Here is a 20,365-nt window from a genome sequence, read left to right on the forward strand (position 1 = left end):
TTATCCTTTTGGTAATGATTATTATTCCAAAACTCATTCATTTATCCAATATGTGTTGTCAGACACTATTCTGGATGCTGGAGATATGGCAGTCAGTAAAATAGTCAAGAATTTTTGTCATTGTAGAACTTACATTCTAGTAGGTGCAAACAGGCAAAAAACCCCAAAACATACTAGAAGTGGACAGAGGGAAATGATTGGTGTTATTGAGAAAAATAAAATAGGGAAGGAGTGTTTTGGGTGCTTGCAATTTCAAATAGTATTGTCAGGGAAGACTTCTCTGAGAAGGGAATAGCTCAGGAAGAACTGAAGGAAGTGAGGAAATGAGTCATGTGGGTTTCTGGAACAACCATGTTCTATTTGTCTGGAACAAGAAAGTCTCGGAGATGGGAGCCTTCCGAGCATGTCAGAAAAGGATCGAGGGGCTAGTGTGACTCCAGCACAGTGAGTGAGGAGAGATTGATCTGGGAGGTAATTAAGCCCACCTCATGCAGGGCCTTCTAGGCCTGCCTTCTAGGTCTTTGTACAGACTTGGGTTTTTTACTCCTGGTGAGATGGGAAGCCCTTGGAGAATTTTGACAAGGAAAGTGACAAAATTTATTTACATTTTTATAGGATACGTTCTTGCTGCTCTGTGGAGAATAAAGTGTTGGTGAGGTAAGGGTAAAAGCAGAGAGGCTGTTGGAAGGCTGTTGCAGTCATACATGTGCAGTGTTGGTGTGGCTTGGGTCAGAGTGGTAGTAGTGAGGTCCTAGGGTTCTAAAGGTTTGAAGGTAGTTCTAATAGGATTTCTGATTAGTGGGGTATAAAATGTAATTATTTTCTTTCGCATCTTTTTCAAGAAGCCTGTAAGCTTCCTGAGGGTAGGATTTTGCCTTATTTACCATTGTGTTCTCAGCAGTGTAGCATAATGGCTAGAACATAGTAATCACACTCAGTACATACTTTTTGAATGAATCATTAAGTGATTGCATGTGGAAGCTTATAGTGAAGAAACCAGTGAAGTGAGAGGCAACATAAATCTGTCATGGCAAAAAAATGCAATGATGCAGTTTTTTAAGTAATTATTCTATAGTTCCAGCATTTTGGATTGTGGTTGCCTGAACGTAACTCTTTCATCAGTAAAAAGAAAAAATAAAAAGAATTCATGTTCCTTACTTTCATCCCCTTGCTAACCTCTTTTAAGGGTTGTTAACAAAAGGAATAATGATATTAATGATAACTAACATCGATTGTTTTATTTGTATCAGATGGTATGATAAACACTTAGCATCTATTATCTCATTTAATTATCAGGATTCCCCTCCCCGCCCCCATATGAAGTAGGTGTTACTGTTACATTTCACAGATGAGGAAATTGAAGGTCCTATAAGCTACTAAGAGTGGTGTGAATCGAGGATTCAAGCCCAAGCCTAGCTCTTAACTGCTTTCCTGCCTTGCCTCCCACTTTGGGAATTTCTTTATAGTCATTGTCTCCTTTGCTATTACCCCAAGTGGCATTAGTGACTCAAGGAACATCCTAACTTCCCAGTTCTTGATGTTTGCAATTCTAGTGAACTTTATTCTTTTCTAGCTTCTCAAGTTCATGGTAATACCTTCCACTTTATTATTGGGCAGAATAGTTTGACTTGAGATGTTAAAACTGAATGTTCCCTTTCCTTACAACTACTTACCCTCTCAAAAACTTTCTCATAGTCTTACTACTTCTTTGGCCTTGCTGAATATTTCAGGTTTTTAATTCCTGTCTTTTTTTCTGCTCTTTCAGCCTTTCCTGGCTTCATTTTCTTTCCTCTCTAACCATGTATCTAGTGACAGAATATTTATTGAGCACTTATAGGCATTCCACTAAGCCTCTTAAGTACTGCATAATAACTCTAGAGGAATAGGTGCTAACATTAGCCCCATTTTATAGATGAGGAAATCGGCATTTAGCAAAGTAAAGTGATTTCCTTAAGGTCATAGAGTCAGCATTGGTTGAATCTCAAATCCACATCTATTTTTGACACAAAAACTCATGGCATTTATAACCTACTGTCCTTCACTACAGTCTTCATTTTATTTACTTTAAACCATAGATCAGTGTGGTAGCCCACATTTTAAAATACAGATATTGTTAGGTGTTGGGAATTAGGAAGATTGATTTAAACTGATTTTATTTGGCTCATGAATTTAGAAGGAAGGATCCCTTATTGAGAATTGTGGGTATGGGCAAAAATGGGATCTTAGGCTTGTGGAATATGGTGAAGATGAAAAATTGCTTTCATTTTAAGAACTTTTTTTGTTGAGAATATTATCTCACATAAAACTGTTTGTTGTAACTGTCAGTCATTTCTTGATCTAAAATAAAAGTTAACTTGCCAATAATGGCTCTCAGATAAATAAGGACAAGGTGTCCTAAACAAAAAGAGCAATTAATATTCCAAGTAAAGCAACTGCTAATTATAATAAAATTGAACCAGTGGGAATTTCCAGCATAAGGATGGAAACTACTTTTAGTCATCCTACTTTGGATAGATCTTTCCCTTTTTGTATATAGTTACTATGAAAATTTCCCTTACATATACTAAAAAGAGATGTATTAATTATTTTCCTGTTGTGTTGTATTTTGATTTATAAATAACTTTTTATGTGCATCCTCCTAAAAGTTGTTATTTCACAGGGTTTCATCTGTCCATTATGTATGAAAAGATGTATAACTGCTATTGATTTGTCGGAGCATTACCAGCAAGTGCACGCTGAAAATGAGACAAGAGGACAGGAACTTCTTAATGACTCCAGTGTTACTGTGGGTCCTGTATATTTTGCTTTAGCAGCTTGGTTATGGGTTGCTCAAAATAGTTTTGTTTTTCCTTGCCTCGGTGTTGCTTAACTTTGTATGCTACGGAGGGAATATGGATTGCTTTAATTATGCATGTTTCAAAGAGGTTCAATAAGGAAAACAGGCTCTTGGGAAGTTGGGTTGGTTGCTCTTACTCTCTGCAGCTGTCTTTTTGTGAATCTGTAAACAAATATAAAAGTTTAAGTTAATATTTTTGTATAAATTTTGCCGTGAAATTTGAAATGTAAAGTGAATGATACTTGATTTCAACATCTATAAGTTATATCTTTATTATTTAGTTAATGCTAATGAATGTTTTAAGATGCTTTAGGTTAAACTGCTTTTACTCTTATATAGAAAGAGGATTTAGCATATTGTTACTGTCTTTATTTGAGACCAAATAGGGCATTAGAATTTGGATCTACCATTGTTTCAGTCTTTGTTTTGATACCCTGGACTTGAGGAAGGTGACAGAATGGCACAAACTCCTCATTAATACTGGATCACCCACATGTTTCTCTGTCGTGTGTGGGGCTGGTGTATGTCTATGGCTGAGGGTGGAAGCCGGTGAGGGGAACTATTGTCCATTTGCAGGCTGGATAAAGTTTCTTAATGATCTCGATATATCTGTTTCCTTTGAAAATTACTGCAATATTCTAAAAATAAAAAAAAAAACATGGCTTTTTTCCCTCCATTCCTTTGCAAATCTTACAAAAGAAGGAAACTTTTTGTACCCAGAAAGACCAAAAAAAAAAAAAAAGATGTTTGTATTTCTGTCTGGCAGTTATATATATAAGAAAAGGATTTCACCAACTATTCATGTATTTAGCATATTAATAGAGTACTTCTTATGTACCATGTATTTTGGTAAGTAAAGGAGGTATAAAGGTAAATAAGTTATGCTCTCTATCCCAGGAAATTTCTCTGATGAATATTACTTGCAAAAAGAGTGCAGTGGTGATTCAAATTGAGGGGAACCCAGAAAAACTTCATTGGGAAACAGTTAAACCAGACATTTTCTAGGGTGGTGGGGAAAATGGGTACATTATAGGAGGACACCAGTTAAACTAGATAACTGGTGCCAGCAAAGAAAGAGGCATAATAGATTCTTAGAGCTCTCCTTAGAACTTTACCAGTTGTCTTCCTTTCAGAACATCTGTGTCAGCTTTTCTTCTTTATGGGTTAACCAAAATGAAAAGACCCAATATCACCTACTTGTCACTTAAATAAGAACTTTCTTTTTAATTGAAAGAACACTTAGTATAACAGGGATACCATAAGTATCAAGTTAGGGAAAGTTCTTAGCTGCAGTGTATCTGAGAAAGGATTAGAGATAACTGAAACTTAAGAGTAGGAGACTTACTGTTTTTAATCTTAAGTACACAGTGTGTGTGTGTGTGTGTGTGTCTGTGTGTCTGTGTGTGTCTGTGTTTGGAAGTTTGGAATGATCAAAGGAAAAAAATGTAGCTGGTTGTTCTTAGTGTTTTATTGTTTACTAACAGTATTTTTATGGAAGTTATTGATCTAGTTAACTTCAGTTCCCTTGAAGGTGGTTGAGAAAAAATAGAGAAGCAGTCTTGTAATATCCAGAATTAGTATTACAGGGTCCATGAACTAAAGATCATGTATTCTGTTCATGAGACATCCCTCAGATACTCACTCTGAGCTTATATTACTGTCATTTTAAAGATTTTATTTATTTATTTGACAAACATCACAAGTAGGAGCCCAAGTTACTGTCATTTTAAATGAGTGATGTGGTTTTAATAAACTTTTTTCTTTATCCTTCCCATCTATATCAGGCTAACATTATTAGATATAGCATGTGAATAATTTTAAGAAATGATTGTGAAAAGTCAAAACAGGGTATAGGAAAAAACTATAAAATGTAGGTACAGAAATGAAAGAGGCTAGAATTAATAAAGTCACCCACCCATTCAGTGATGAATACTTATGCCTCTGAGACATCAAACAAGTTTAATATCATCTGTTTAAGAAGATCAGAAAATATATGTATTTTAGAAAGATTTATTTTTACCATAGATGTCTCAAATGTCTTAAATGTTATTTAAGCATGGGAAATTCACTTGGGTGAATCATCTGGATAATTCACTTAGGTGGGGGTATTTCTATAATTAAATATATATTACTGAATTTCTAAAATTTCTCTTTAGGGATGAATCAGTTCTTTCTGGAGTATTAACCTGGTAATATTTAGAAGCTTTAAGAAGGTATGGCATACCTTAATGTGGTCATTAGCTTTCTTGAATCCTTAGATATCTAGAGCCAAAATCTGGAAGTAGAGACAGTACTCAAAAAGCCAAAGTTACAAAGATTAAATAGTGTAATTGGTATGTGGATTCTCCGAGGAACATTCTAATTTGTCTTCTGATTACTAGTAAAAGCTGAGATGCAAAAGAGAAATGACAGACTAAATAGTATGGAGGTTGATTTACTATTGCACTAAAGGCATGTTAATTATAACAAGTTCTGTAATGTTAATTACAGAAGTTATAAGAATGACAAATTAGGCATAATGTGGAGCTGTTATGAAACATGATGGTAGATAATAGATGGTTTTTGGAGAAAGAGCATAACATCAGCTAGATTAGCACATAGACCAGGAATGTTCATTCATTTAAAGACAGTGCTGAGCATCAAATATCTTTGCAGCCTCAGGGATCATTCAGATGTCCAAAGGTGCATCATTAATAGTACTCTCTTTGCTCATTTCAGGAGTTTCATAGGAGATCATTGTGTTCATTTACCTGTTGTACCCCTGCCCCTCACTCTGGCTCTGTGATCAGGACACACCTCTGTTTCCCAAATGCAGCACGACTGTTTCAAACCTCTTTCCATACCTTTGTTAGAATGCCTTTCTTTTATTTCTGACAAGTAACTCCTACTCATTCTCTAGTACCAAATTCCAGTGTCCAGTGTCTAGTGTGTATACACATATACATAATATATATGAGTATCTGTGCATTTTTTGTAAAGCAGTAACTCCTGCCACAGGCAGAGTTGGATTCCTCTTTTCCTGTGTTCCTGTAGTTCTTTATATCTACATGTATTGTACCATTATCTGGTAATATTTGTCTCTGTATCAGTATCCCCAGCATACAACAAGCCTTGGTCCTGCCACACAGCACACATAGATGAGAAAGGACGATATGCTGTTTGTGTAGCACCCAGGGAAGGGGAAGTTTTTATTAATTTTTTGGTTTTTACTTGTTCAGAGTATTTATTACTTTCCTCAGGCTATCCCTTGGAAAGTTTTGTAATTGGCAAGGTGTTAAAGCTCTTCTGTTTTTTTCTTTTTTAATAGAGAGTTTAATTTATTTGAGTGTGTGAGAGAGAACGAGCGGGGAGGAAGGGCAGAGGAAGAGGGAGAAGCAGATTACCTGCTGAACAGGGAGTCCATTGTGGGACTTGATCTGCTCATGACCTGAGTGGAAGGTAGACACTTAACCCACTGAGCTAACTAGGTACCCCTCTTCTGTTTTTGTTTTTGTTTTTTGCCAAATTCTGCCCTGTCAGGTTCATTCATACTTTTATTACTTATTTATTTATGTTTAAAGTAGGCTCCATATCTAGTTGGGGCTTGAACTCATAACCTTGAAGAGTCGCATGCTCTAATGGCTGAGTTTGCTGGTTGTTATTTTATTTTATTTTATTAAAAACATATTCAGTGTAGAAAATACAGAGTATGTTCAGAAATACTACACTAGCCATTATGGCAAAATGGATGAAAAGCTTCAGTGTGTTGTTATTTTAGTGAAAGTAGAAATTTGACAAGCTACTAAGCATAGTGCTGGGGGGAGAAAGCAATATATGCAAAGAAATGTGGGATACCATGGTGTGTTTAGAGAATATAAGTAAGTCAGAACAGTTGAAAATGTCAGTAGAGTTGTACAGAGTGAGAGGTGTCCAGGCATCAGAGTGATTAGGTCATTGAGGGAATACTCATACAGGACCTTGTATGCCATAGTCATATAATTCTGAGATTATTTATAAGTGTTTAATATCTTATGGGACTATTAATTTTAGGCTTTTACAGTGTTAATCTTAGGTTAGCAAGGAATTTACAGTATATACAGTAGTACTACAATACTTCTCAATCATTATAGATATTCTGTGGTAATTATAAATTATTTACTATATTACCTTTTTCCTTTAGTGATCATAATACTTTGTTTTTAGTTTTTTTTTGTTATCATTCCTATGAAGTAGACTAGGGCAGATATTATTTTACTAAGGGGCATATCTAGAAAGGGAGAGAGAGGACATGATGGTAGATCTTCTCAACTAGTCTTCTAGATTAGAATTCTGTATTCTAGCCATCAATTTATTCAACCTAAAAGATGGTTTTAAGGGTTTTTTCATATTTCATAAACTTCAACCAGAATAGACAGTGATGTACATTTACACAATACCAGATTTTGGGCTTAATGTCATAAATTCAGTCTACTAATGGCACCATTGGTATAATATTAGACTGTATTTCATAATATACAAATTGCTGTCTTACAGTATTAAATAGAATTTTGTAAACTTTTTCTGTCTCTTTCTACAGGGTTTCATATGTCCCCAGTGTATGAAATCCCTTGGATCTGCTGATGAACTTTTCAAACACTATGAGGTAGTTCATGATGCTGGTAATGACTCAAGTCATGGAGGAGAGGCTCTTGCTCTGAAGCGGTACAGTACAATCGCTTTGAAGTATATGCTGTTATGAGTGCATGTGATATTATCTGTTTTGTGTGTTAGGGCCCAAGTAGTGTGCTCACTGTTCTTTGTCAGACTGACTTTGAGGGAAGGAGAATAGAATATGAGAAAGTTTGATAGGACTCAGGGACAGAAAGAAGCCAGAGTTGTCTGAGCTGAGGGAATGAGGAGGAGGGTGTTAAGGCAGGGTCTATACTGTCCAGATTGTATAGTCCTTGTTAATGAGTTCAGATTTTATCCTAACTGCAATAGGAAGCTATTAATCCTTATTATTGGGAAATTAATGGGAGATATTTTGTTTCTGGCTCAGGCACTTAATGATTATATCATTTCAGTGGTAAGGTGTTTTTCCATTCATAAACAGTGACCTTTCAGAATAAAATTATTTTTCTAAGGGGTATACATAAAATTCTATGTGTAAAATTCTAAAACTTTTTTTTTTAATTGAGAAAACTAGAATATTAATGTATAGTCACTAGCCATGATTTATTAAGAGACCAGGTTATTAGAGGACGTTAACTATTAATTCCTTTTTTCCCCCAATTTATGTTTAGAGATGATATAACACTACTTAGACAAGAGGTCCAAGACCTTCAGGCTTCACTTAAGGTAACAATAAAAATGGTTATATTTGTTTATTTTCAGTGTTTCAGATAATAAATCTTTTGAAATTTACTAAATTAGAATATATACTTTTTTCTCCTTAGGAAGAAAAATGGTACTCAGAAGAATTAAAGAAAGAATTAGAAAAATTTCAAGGGCTGCAGCAGCAAGTAAATGCTTTTAAATACTTAAAGTGTGTTTATTAGTTGTTTATTTTCATTGTTGAAAATAAACATTTTATTAGCAGGTGACTTGTAATAAATAACTTCTTCTAATTTGTTTATCTGTATTTACAGCCTTGAGTGTATATCTTTTGTAATTCTAGTGAAAGCAAACAAATAATTGGGAAGCTAAGATGTAATTTCTTAAAGATGTTCCATTAAGAATCAGTTACCTGTGGATTTTTTTTTATACCAGGCTGCATTATTCTAATTTTCTGACAATATACCTAAATTATTGAAAAATACAGGTTCAGACAATAGTGAAATTCTTCGGAGCATTTGTGTTGTGACAAATTAGCAATCACTAAATTATCTATTAGTAGGGAAAGAACTATTATTTACTTTTTTGTTTACATTTATGCAGATTATTTGAAAATGTGGGGGAATGGTTGTATTAACAATTTTAGTTTTTTTTAAACCAGTGTTATTTTTAAAAAACAATAAAAATATTTTTATATATATGTACACACATACACGCACATATACACACTGCTTTATATAAAAATAATGCATAGAAAAAACCCAAAATCATTGGTATCAAAAGTGGTTACTTTGGAGTGAGATTCTGTTGATATATTGTTTAATATATTTTCTAAATAAATGTCTTGGGGCACCTGGGTGGCTCAGTGGGTTAAAGCCTCTGCTTTCGGCTCAGGTCATGATCCCAGGGTCTTGGGTTCGAGCCCCGCATCAGGCTCTCTGCTCAGCAGGGAGCCTGCTTCCCCTCCTCTCTCTCTGCCTGCCTCTCTGCCGACTTGTGATCTCTGGCTGTCAAATAAATAAATAAAATCTTAAATAAATAAATAAATAAATGTCTTAACCAATTATGATTTTTATATTAAAATTATATTGGCTTTTGGGACACCTGGGTAGCTCGGTCAATTAAGTATCAGCTTTGGGCTCAGGTCATGGACCAAGTCCTGCATCAGGCTTCCTGCTCGACTGGGAGTTTGCTTCTCCCTCTAACCCTTCCCCTACTTGTGATCTCTCTCTCAATCTCTCAAATAAGTAAATAAAATCTTAAAAAAATAAAATTATATTGGCTTTTGTATTACAGTTACATAAAGAATCATAGAATAATGAATTTTACCAAATATGGTTCTTATTTGTAAGAATAAAGTGGATACTCTTCAACAATAGTTCTAATCATTTTATTAAGTAATTAGTGATCCCTTTGCATATTAGTCCATTGTGACTCTTACTGCCTTTTTTTAAGATTTTATTTATTTATTTGAGGGCGAGAGAGTGCGTGAACAAGAGAGCACAAGCAGGAAGAGCAGCAGAGGGAGAGGGAGAAGCAGACTTTCCACTGGGCAGGGAACCTGATGCAGGGCTCCATCTCAGAACTCTGAGATCATGAACCGAGCTCAAGGCAGACGCTTAACTGACTGAACCACCCAGGTGCCCCGCTTTTTGCCTTTTTGTTTTTTCACCAGAAATTGCCATTTGGATTAAAAAAAAAAAAAGCAAATAAATGAATAGCAAAGTATCAGTCTTATTACTTCTCGCTTCTGTATTTGAGGTAGGAAAGAAGTTTTTAGTAATCTACAATATTTATAGTTCGTTTACTCATGTTTTACAGAGATGCCATTAACAATTCACAAAACATGTGCTGTATTATTTTTTTGTACCTGAGAACAGAGGAAACTGTTTACTACATTTGAGATGACTTTTTCACATTTAATAAATTCTCCACATTGCAAGATGAAATTACCTTGGTTTAGGAAATTTACTTTTGGAGGCAATGTATTTAAAATATTGATGGTTTTTAGCACTAGTATGTCTAAATCTAATGTACAGGAAAATAAAAAGATATACATTGAGATGCCTTATTAAACTCTTTCAGATATGTATAATTTTTTAGAATGTGAAAATAATGACTAGGCAATATAGTTTTTTATTCATACTGCCCATAATAAATTAAACCTTATGGAATATATTCTTTATTTCTATTTTTTAAAACGATGATTTATAATTCCAAATTAAAAATTTGTGCTTTTAATGCCAAACTTTTTAGTAATGATAGCTTCATGGCATATTTTAGTTTATGCAAAATTTTATATGTTATAGGATTGAATCTTTTTTATTTTTTAAAGATTTATTTGTTGGGTGTGTGGGTGGCTCAGTTGGTTAGACATCTGCCTTTGGCTTGGGTCATGATCCCAGGGTCCCAGGATTGAGCCTACATTGGGCTCCCTGCTCAGCGGGGATCCTTCTTTTCCTTCTCCCTCTGTCTGCTGCTCTGCCCACTTGTGCTCTCTCTCTCTCTGTAAGATAAATAAATCTTTTAAAAAGGAAAAGATTTGTTTATTTATTATTTATTTGAGAGAGAGAGAGAGAGAGAGAGAGAGATCTGAGTGGGCGGGGGTTAGGGAGGGGGGACAGAAAATCTCAAGCAGACTCCACACTGAGCAAGGAGCCTGACATGGGGCTCTGTCCCAAGACCCTGAGATCATGAGCTGAGCCAAAACCTAGAGTCTAATGCTTAATTGACAGCCACCCGGGCGCCCCTATGAGATTATGAATCTTATCTGCTGACTTAAGTATTGGTTTTAGAATCTATGTTTATAATGATAATAATTTATGTTATTTTTAAATCTTTACTGGTGTGTCTGGGTGGCTCAGTCAAGCATCTGGCTCTTGATCTTAATTCAGGTCTTGATCTCAGTGTTGTGAGTTCAAGCCCAGCAGGGAGCCTGCATTTAAAAAAAGTATTTTTACTGAATTTATGGAATTTAAGATGCTATCTATTGCAATATCCATTATAACTTTATATTAACATAAAAAATTCTTAGAACCAGTGACTGCAAGTAGATCATTATGCCATTCTGCCTAATGGTACTTTAGAGATCTGGAAGATTGTGAACCGGCCAGAATGTTATCAAAATCTTGCTACTTACCTCACAGAATGTGGCTTTTAGAGATTTTTTTTTTTTTTTTACATTGACAATGGTAATAGTATTTTCTTTTCATTTTAATGTGTTTGTTTATGTCTTATTTTCATTGAGGAGTCTAAGCCTGATGGAATGGTGGCTGACTCAGCAGCAGGTAACTTTACTTAAAGCAGATGTTTTTTCATTTTTCTTTTTCTCCTTGCTTATTCTTCTTTTTTACTTTTTACCTTTTCTCTGGTGTCTGCTACATAAATTTGTATTATGGTTATACTTTCTGGCTCTAAAACAGTGAAGATAATAGTCACATTTTAGATTTAGAATATTACCTTTGAAGTTCATAATTTAATCAACCAACAAAAATCTTAGTGTTTTCTTAATTTGTTATATTCTATAGTTATAAATAAACTCCTAGAATATTACGTGAATATAGTTTAATGAAAAGTTAAAACTATTTTAAAGAGTGATGTACTCTTTTTCTCTTGGAATAAAATGATGAAACTAGCATCTTTGTAATTGACTTTAACTGGAGGAATGCTCAATGAATAATCAAAATTATATTTTGAGGTTAGCTGTTCTATTTACTTTCCCTCTGAAATCTTTTTATGAGAATGAAGTATTAGGAGTTGATTGTATATTTTAATTGATTCTTTTATTTTATATAAGACCTTGATTTTAAACCATTGCTAACTTCATTTCCCATTATAATAAATTTTAGAGAGGCAGAATATATTCTGCTTTGGTTAGTTGATGGTCATAGGAAAATAACAAATGTGAAATCAAAATAATCTTGAAACAAATATTTGTGGATTATTTGGGCATGATGCTAAATATTCTTTCATTTGTTTTATATGTTTATAAATTATGACTTGTGGCTTAAATGAATTAGATATGCTTAATTCTTGAAATGTTGATATATTCTATTTGTAATTAGGTGATAGACTCCTGTTGATTGTCTTTTTTTTTTTCATGTTGATTATCTTTCCTATAATGATTAGGATATAAGTAATAACAATTTAGGAAATATAACTAGCATTAATTATGTATTTGAATAACTATGATACTTTTTTTGTAGAACTACAGTCTTTGGAACAACAATTAGAAGAAGCCCAAACAGAAAATTTTAATATTAAGCAAATGAAAGACTTATTTGAACAGAAAGCAGCCCAACTTGCCACTGAAATCGCAGGTAAATTGAATCAGATTTTTTTAGCTAGTATATCAGCCTTCTTACCTTTTTGCCATTATAGAGCCTAGAAATAAGGCATTAATTGTATGTTAGTGTGAGAAGGCATTTGTTATATACTATGGTGGTTATTACTAGAATTTAATAGTAGAATTGCTATAAAAATTAATTTGTCCTCTAACCTCCTTTCAAAGGACTGATTTTCTCTGTAGAATTCTTGAAATTTAGAGAAGGTGAATTTTCTTTTGGGGTATGCTTAAAGATTAATAGGTAACATTTTGAAGAAATTAATAATATAGATGTAATATTTGGTTATGCTATCAATTAGCATATTGATATATTAACAAGCTAATTCGTAATAGTGCTGTGCTTGCTATATGGAATTTATGTAGACCGAAACATTTGATTATTTTAAGTTCACCATTTCATGTAATCAGAAGTTAAAGTTATATGTGTTTATGGTCATGTAAGGAATGTGATTTTGAATTAATGATATATAGATATGCATTGTGTAATATGCAGGAATTTATAAAACTGTATAATATATAGGACTTCATAAAACTGTCCTTTCCTAGAGTTAATGTCATAAAACTAATATTTATAACTCTTTTAAATTAGATATAAAGTCAAAATATGATGAAGAAAGGAGTCTTCGAGAAGCTGCTGACCAAAAAGTGTCACATCTGACAGAAGAATTAAACAAAGAAACAACTATAATTCAAGATCTGAAGACTGAACTGGTAATTTAGAAACCATTTATTGGAATGTACTTTTATAATTTTCTAAATTAAAAATGATATACATTCTCTGGTGAAAAATTTTAAAAGCATAGCTTGTCTAAAATGGAAGAAATAAAAATTCCTTATAGTTCTATTCTCTGCACATATACTAATAGGATTTTTTACATAGAAACGGAATCTAGGATGCAAAATTTATTACCTTAATATTTTTGTGTTTCTATCTTTTTTTTTTTTTTAAAGATTTTATTTATTTATTTGTCAGAGAGAGAGAGGGAGAGCGAGCAAGCACAGGCAGACAGAATGGCAGGCAGGGGCAGAGGGAGAAGCAGGCTCCCTGACGAGCAAGGAGCCCGATGTGGGACTCGATCCCAGGACGCTGGGATCATGACCCGAGCCGAAGGCAGCTGCTTAACCAACTGAGCCACCCAGGCGTCCCTTGTGTTTCTATCTTAATATTATCTTTTTGCTTAGTATTTTCGCTGTTTCTATCTTAATGTTATCCATTTTTTTGCTCTTTCCTATCTGCATCTCTGATCCTGACCTTTCTCTGCACTTTGGTTTTATAAATCGACCTACTTTTAGGATACTCCTGATTGCATTTCTAGCTTTCATTTCAAATTCAACAAATGTAACATCAAGTCATCATATTTCCCCCTCAACTGTGTTTCTGTCATGGTATTACACATCTTCAACAGTCTCCCAAGGTGTAAAAACCTTGAATCTGCCCTTGACTACTTTCTGTCCTTTATTTAGGGTTCAATAAATATATCAATAAAATCAACCATATCCTGCAACAAACCCTAATTATGCTTACATCAGCTCCTTTATTTTTATTACCAGTTTTCTAGGATAGAAGATGAGGCATTTATGCTTCAAAATGTGACATTTATCAAGTGATTGTTATGACCATTGGGTGTAGTTTGTGAAGGAAAAGAAAGCAAATAAAGCACTTAGAATAATTGTGAATTTGCCGTTTTGCACCTTGAATGGTAATACTATTAAATAGGACATATATTTTGGGAAGAGGAGAGGCTTGTTGGTGGAAAGATCAGTGGTCAGTGTTTGCAATCCAATAGTTGATATCAAAGATTATTTTCATTTTGATGTCTTTGTAGTAAAACCATATAAAAATGTGTGTTCTTTTAGTCTTCTCACCTTATTTTTTAATGAAAATGTGCTCTGCAGCTTCAGAGACCTGGTATAGAAGATGTTGCTGTGCTAAAGAAAGAACTGGTACAAGTTCAAACACTAATGGACAACATGACATTGGAATGTGAGAAAGAATCTGAAAAACTCAAAGATGAGTGCAAAAAGTTACAGGCAGAATATGCCAACTCAGAGGTAAATAAGTTCAGTATGCCTAAATGTGACTTTTGTTAACTTGTTTAGTGTATACTATTGAGTAAAGCCAACATTTGAGATTTTTCTGTGTGATCATCAAAACAGTATTTGACTTTCATTTGCTCTGATGATATTTGTATATAATCAGTCTAAGCTGAGAGACAGTATTTAACTTTGCTTTATGAAGCTAGACATATAGAGAAGAATGTGTAAGAGTATTGTTTTATTTAATAAATGATATATATTGTGGGGAGATGATATTTAAAGTTAAATTTGATCCAAGCTAGTCAATAAGTGGTAATTGAGTTTACGTCAGCTTGGTAGAGGTAAAGGAAGTATGATTTCATTTTTTACATTTGTATTACCAATGTTGTTCAGAAAAAATATTTAGGAAAAACTTATTTTCTTGTAGGTTTGTTTCTCACTTACCAATTATTGAATTATGTTGTTGAAAGAAACCTTAAAAATCAGCTAAGTCTAACACTTCGCCCAGGACTCCCCTCTATAGATAGCATCTGATAAGTGATACTTACTTGTTAGGTATTCTAGGAGGTGCATATTTCTTTGTAGGTCAGCTTCTGTTGAGTCAACATTTGTTTTCCTGTATTTACATGCACTGGGTCCAGTTCTCCTTAGGAATTACACAGAATAAATTGTTCCTTTTTTCCACATGAGATATTTGAAGACTGTTCATATTTACTGAGTTCTTTCTCTTCCAGGATAAACATTTTCAGTTCCTTTTACTATTTGTCACATGACTTGACTTTGGCCTGTACATCTTTGAGATACATAATTATGTCAGTATATGACAAGCTCTAGGATATGTAATAAATACATTTGCTTAAAAATGCTAGCGTTTTCCCCTTATACTGTATTATAGAGGACTTTTTAAAACTATTAATAGTCTATTAATTGTTTTTAGTTCTTAAGCTCTCTTATGTGATGTGGAGCTCTGTTTTTCGTATTTTCAGTTTAAAGAGTTGAGTTATAGTGACATTTCAGTTTGTGTTTCTTTCTTGGAATTTTAAAGCTAGTGATCTAAAAGCCACTCTATTCACAATTAGTAATACAGTGAGCTATGGAGTATAAATATTATAGATAACCATGTCATCCTTTTTCTTTCTTCCTCCTATTGGGAGGAAAGTTTATGGGTATTACATGCATAGGCATATGAAGTTTTATGATGATTAGTACTTTAGACTTCAAAGTTTATGAATTTCAGCTGCAGATTTCCTAAAAGTGATCTTGTAGCCCAGTGACATATAACGCCACAGTTTTAAAACAATTTCAGGGGGCATGAACTTACTGAAGCCAGTTAAACAGTTCTACTATGTAATCAAGGAGATGCTGAATCAAAGAAGTCTCATGAGGAAAAATCCCATACTTGAATTTGGGTGAATTGAGTCATTTATTTCTGTGCTTCAGTAAGAATTATTTTTGATTAAATCTGCCTGCCCACTAGTATTTCTCAAATTTTTAAAAAAATTTTTAAAAAATTATATTCTCTTTTTGATTAAAAACATTCCTTTAATGTTATTTGAAATTTCCAAACAAATATAATAGGGTGACTAAAATTGAATCACAATAATGACACTTTTATGATGTATCTATTTTAAAGTACAATCCTCTCTGACCTTTTCCAGCTAAGAATTATGGAGTTACATATTTACTTGCTAAACAAGTAGAATTTGAACAGGGAGAGGAAATTTATATATTTACTTGCATTTTGGGAAAAATGTATGTGGGAAAATATTTCTGAGTAATATTTTATTTAATAATTTGTTTAATATGGAAGATTTTTGTACATTTGCATTTTTATTCACGTAGATTAAATTATATGTTATGAGGAGGTCATTTAGGATGAAAAAGCATAACTAGAATTATATAAGATTTGGGAGAAGAGGATTTAGTGTCTTCCTGTACTGTCCTTCTGTCAAAAAGGTTGATTGTGGGAAACAATGATTATTTTTTTTTCTCTCAGAAAAATGTTTCTGGAAAAGAAAAATGGCATAGAAATCCATTCTGTACATTTTCTCTTACATTTTCATGAAATTTTTCTTTTTAAATGTTTTCAAATGAATTTTAAAATAAAAAAAATTATTCTTGCTGAATAGTGACTTAACATTTCATCATATTTTTAGTAAAACAAGGATAATATTTACTTTCTACTTAATTAACAAATAGGTTTGCAATGATTGAGACCTCGCATTATACTGAAGTCTTTAAAACAACTTTAGGAATGGTAGACTAAGAGTCAGAGTAATATTATTATTGGAAACAAACTCTTAACTTTTTGAGTACTGCTAGGTTTTTGATACTATGCCAGGTACTTTAAATATATGGTCGTTTGTTTCTTTTAACCTATAAATGAAGTATTATGTTTGTTTTTTATGGAAGGAATCTGAGGCTCAGTGAAGGTAAATATATTATTTAAGTGCATGTACTTCATGTAAGGAAGCTTAGAACTCAGGTCTTCTCCAAAGCCTGCAGTCTTTCTCTATCATTTTCTCTCATTTTGGGTGGTCTGATAATTGCCTTACAAGTAAATCTGTGCTGTTAATCTTGACCTAATACTTACTGTTATTACTTTTTATATTTTGCCATATTGTATGTTATAATATTTATATTAGTACAACTTAAAATACTTTTGAATTATGTCTCATACCATTTTCATATTAAAAAATTAATGTCTAGATAGTCCATCTCATTTGTTTATAACTCCATTTGTTTTTATCTTCTGCTTACTTTTTAAATATATGACATGTATTTTACTGATCTATTAAAATTCAATCCTATTCTCAAATTTGTTGGTGGATTGTAACACTTAATGAAAAAAATTATTTTATATATTACTACTTCACAGAACCTAAATACTGTGTCTGAAACAAAATACATTAAAAGGAATTAAAGAAGCCAAAAATGTAATGATTTATTTGGTATTTCTAATTGAGGCGGAAGACATAATCTAACATGTAATATTAAGTATGTTCTTATGTTCCATTACTCTCATTTACATATACCTTATGAATCATTGACAATTTTTTTTTTTAGTCTAGATATTTTAGAAAAATAACTTATTCTAAAGCATTTGAAAATACTGTTAGAGATCAGAAATTGAGGATTTAAGGGTTAAAAAAGTATTATTTTAAAAAAATATACATTATTGAAAATATCAAAGCTGTAATCAACTTATATTTGGTGTGGTCTTTAATGGAAATGATCTTTTAGGAATCTTAATGTATTCCAAATAAACTCATTTTAAAAGCTAAAATATTTATAAAGATGGAATAAAAATGATTATACTCATGCATAGTTATTGAAGAGAATACTTAAATGTCTTTTAAAAGTATGTAAATATCAGAGGTCAGATTTAACAGTATGTTCGGACATTTGTATGTTCATTGTGTACTTTTGTCACTCTTGTCTTCCACCTTTCATCCATCATTTTATTATTTTTTTTTCTGCTTTCTAATGGAGATGCTTAAACTTGAGGTAATGTGTTTTTTGGAAGGCTTTTAATTTTAGTAATACATAGCACCTTCTGTTGTCATATGGCAATTTTGTGTTTTAAGGCAATCTCAGAACTTCAAAGATACTCTCATTTTTTTAATCAAGCTAATTTATAACCATCTTTAAATGATTATTTACTAATAGTAATGTAGTATTAGAACAGTAATTATAATTCTAAAGCATTAGCTTTATCTTTCCTTAATTATATCTTAAATAATACCTTAAATACTACCTTTCCTTAATTATTTTTTAATTTAAGATTTTTAGTAAAAATCCAGTGTTGAATTCAATAACATGGCTCCAAGGAAATGCAGACTATTTTGTTGGGTCTGATATTGGGAACAAAAATTTATTAACTACTTGGAGACGAATCACTCATTTCTTTAGTGAGTATTTTTTGAATGTCTAGGGTCATCAGCTATTTTAGGTGTAGGGAATACAACAGTGAGTAAGACAGAATGCCTCCTCTCATACAGTTATATTTCTTTATGGAAGCCAGACAGTATGTAAGTAAACCAAATCATGATAGAAAGTCAGTTAATGCTAAGTGTTATAAAGAAAAATAAAGCAGGAAAATTAACAAGTCAGGAAATGACAGATGTTGGCAAGGATGCAGAGAAAGGGGAGCCCTCCCACACTGTTGATGGGAATGCATGCTGGTGAAGTCACTCTGGAAAACAATATGGAGGTCATCAAAAAGTTGAAAATAGAGCTACACTACTACCCAGCAATTGCACTACTACGTATTTACCCCAAAGACACAAAGGTAGTGATCTGAAGGGGCACCAGCACCCCAGTATTTATAGCAGCAATGTCCACAGTAGCTGAACTGTGGAAAGAGCCCCGATGTCCATCGGTAGATGAATGGGTAAAGAAGATGTGTTATGTGTGGAATACTACTCAGCCATCAAAAGAATGAAATCTTGCCATTTGCAACAATGTGGATGGAACTAGAGGCTGTTATGCTAAGTGAAATAAGTCAGTCAGAGACAATTACCATAGGCTCTCACTCATATGTAGAAATTAAGAAACAAAAAAAAGGATCATGGGGGAAGGGAGGGAAAAATAAGGTGAAACCAGAGAGGGAGACAAACCATAAGAGACTCTTAATCATAGGAAACAAACAAGCTGAGAGTTTCTGAAAGGGGGTGGAGGGGTAGGGCAACTGGGTGGAAAAAAAAAGAAAAATAAAGCAGGGTGTATGTATGGGCAGTAGTGTAGTGGAGCTGGCAGTAATGTAGGACAATTTTAGATAGAATGATCAGGGAATGTCTTCTTAAGGAGGATATGTGTGAGAAGTAAGCAAGAATCAGTGTGAAGAATTGGGAGCGATCATTCCTGGGAAGAGGGAGTACAGCTATTAAAGCCTCAAGGCACAGCTGAGTCTGGCCTGTTAAATAGTGAGAAAAGTCGATGTGGAGAGGCATCTTTGTTTGAATTTCACCCATAGTCATATTTGAACAAGGGTTTTATTTATTTCCTTGCAAATTTTGACTTTTTACAATTTTTATTTTTTCCCCTATACAAACCATAATACATGATCATTGAAAAGATTACAGTGATTCATAAAGTTCAACAAGAAAGTGATTTCTGTAATTCACTCCCCTCCTCCCCTTCCCATGACTAAAATATACCTTTTGGTATAAATTCTTCCACATCTTTCTTTTTCCACCCTTGAGTAAAATAAAAAATTTCAAATACTTGCTAAAAAGTACGTATTTAGTGTGTAAGGATAAATGATACACCTAGTATCTAGTTCTTAAGGTATTAAAATTATAAAATCATTTATATGAATGTATCTAAAAACTGTAAAATATAACAAGATATTTTTGGATATTTTTCTTTTATATTTTGCTGCTTGTTTCCACATTTTGGAGTTAATTAGCAAATAGATAGATGTTACTCTTGGCTTACTATATCTAATATACTTAAATGCAGATCCATGGTATTTTAATGAAATATACTCATAATTTGCATCTTCATATATACTGTTATTTTTGTTTATTATGTGTTACTCTGCTAAATCCTTTGATACATAGTAATTTAAAATAGCTGAACTGTTCCTAATATTTCTGTTAACATCCATAATGTTACTAACAGAAAATGATCTGAGATTCAGAGTTGTTAGAAATAGCAGTTTGAAATAAACTCCCAATATCAATGAAAAGGCTACATGGTCAATTTAAGAAAGAAGTTATTAGAATATACCTTTAACTTGACTACAGTTAAAAAATCGAATATTTAAACATTTCCTTCTTTGGGGCGCCGGAGTGGCTCAGTTAAGTGTCTGATTCTTAATCTTGGCTCAGGTCTTGATCTCAGGGTCATGA

At 33.0% G+C, this 20,365-nt stretch overlaps 1 protein-coding gene across 2 annotated transcripts in view; it reads left to right on the forward strand.

Moving 5' to 3' along the window:
- The window catches only part of LOC111142206 (early endosome antigen 1), a 115,359-nt gene that overhangs the window by 29,860 nt on the left and 65,134 nt on the right, over nt 1–20,365 (forward strand). Inside the window, exons 1-8 of one of the 2 annotated variants that reach the window (XM_022495234.1) lie at nt 5,037–5,049; nt 7,392–7,516; nt 8,098–8,152; nt 8,251–8,316; nt 11,376–11,415; nt 12,334–12,447; nt 13,063–13,184; nt 14,370–14,525. In XM_022495234.1, coding sequence (XP_022350942.1) covers nt 7,413–7,516; nt 8,098–8,152; nt 8,251–8,316; nt 11,376–11,415; nt 12,334–12,447; nt 13,063–13,184; nt 14,370–14,525 — 657 coding nt within the window. In that variant the 5' untranslated portion in view covers nt 5,037–5,049; nt 7,392–7,412. Of the gene's footprint in view, nt 1–5,036; nt 5,050–7,391; nt 7,517–8,097; nt 8,153–8,250; nt 8,317–11,375; nt 11,416–12,333; nt 12,448–13,062; nt 13,185–14,369; nt 14,526–20,365 lie in introns of those variants that run through there. The other variant, XM_022495233.1, reaches the window with a different exon arrangement.

This window comes from Enhydra lutris, unplaced genomic scaffold, assembly GCF_002288905.1.
Source record: "Enhydra lutris kenyoni isolate GAN:26980312 unplaced genomic scaffold, ASM228890v2 scaffoldscaffold7, whole genome shotgun sequence".
In the NCBI taxonomy this organism is placed as follows: Eukaryota; Metazoa; Chordata; class Mammalia; order Carnivora; family Mustelidae; genus Enhydra; species Enhydra lutris.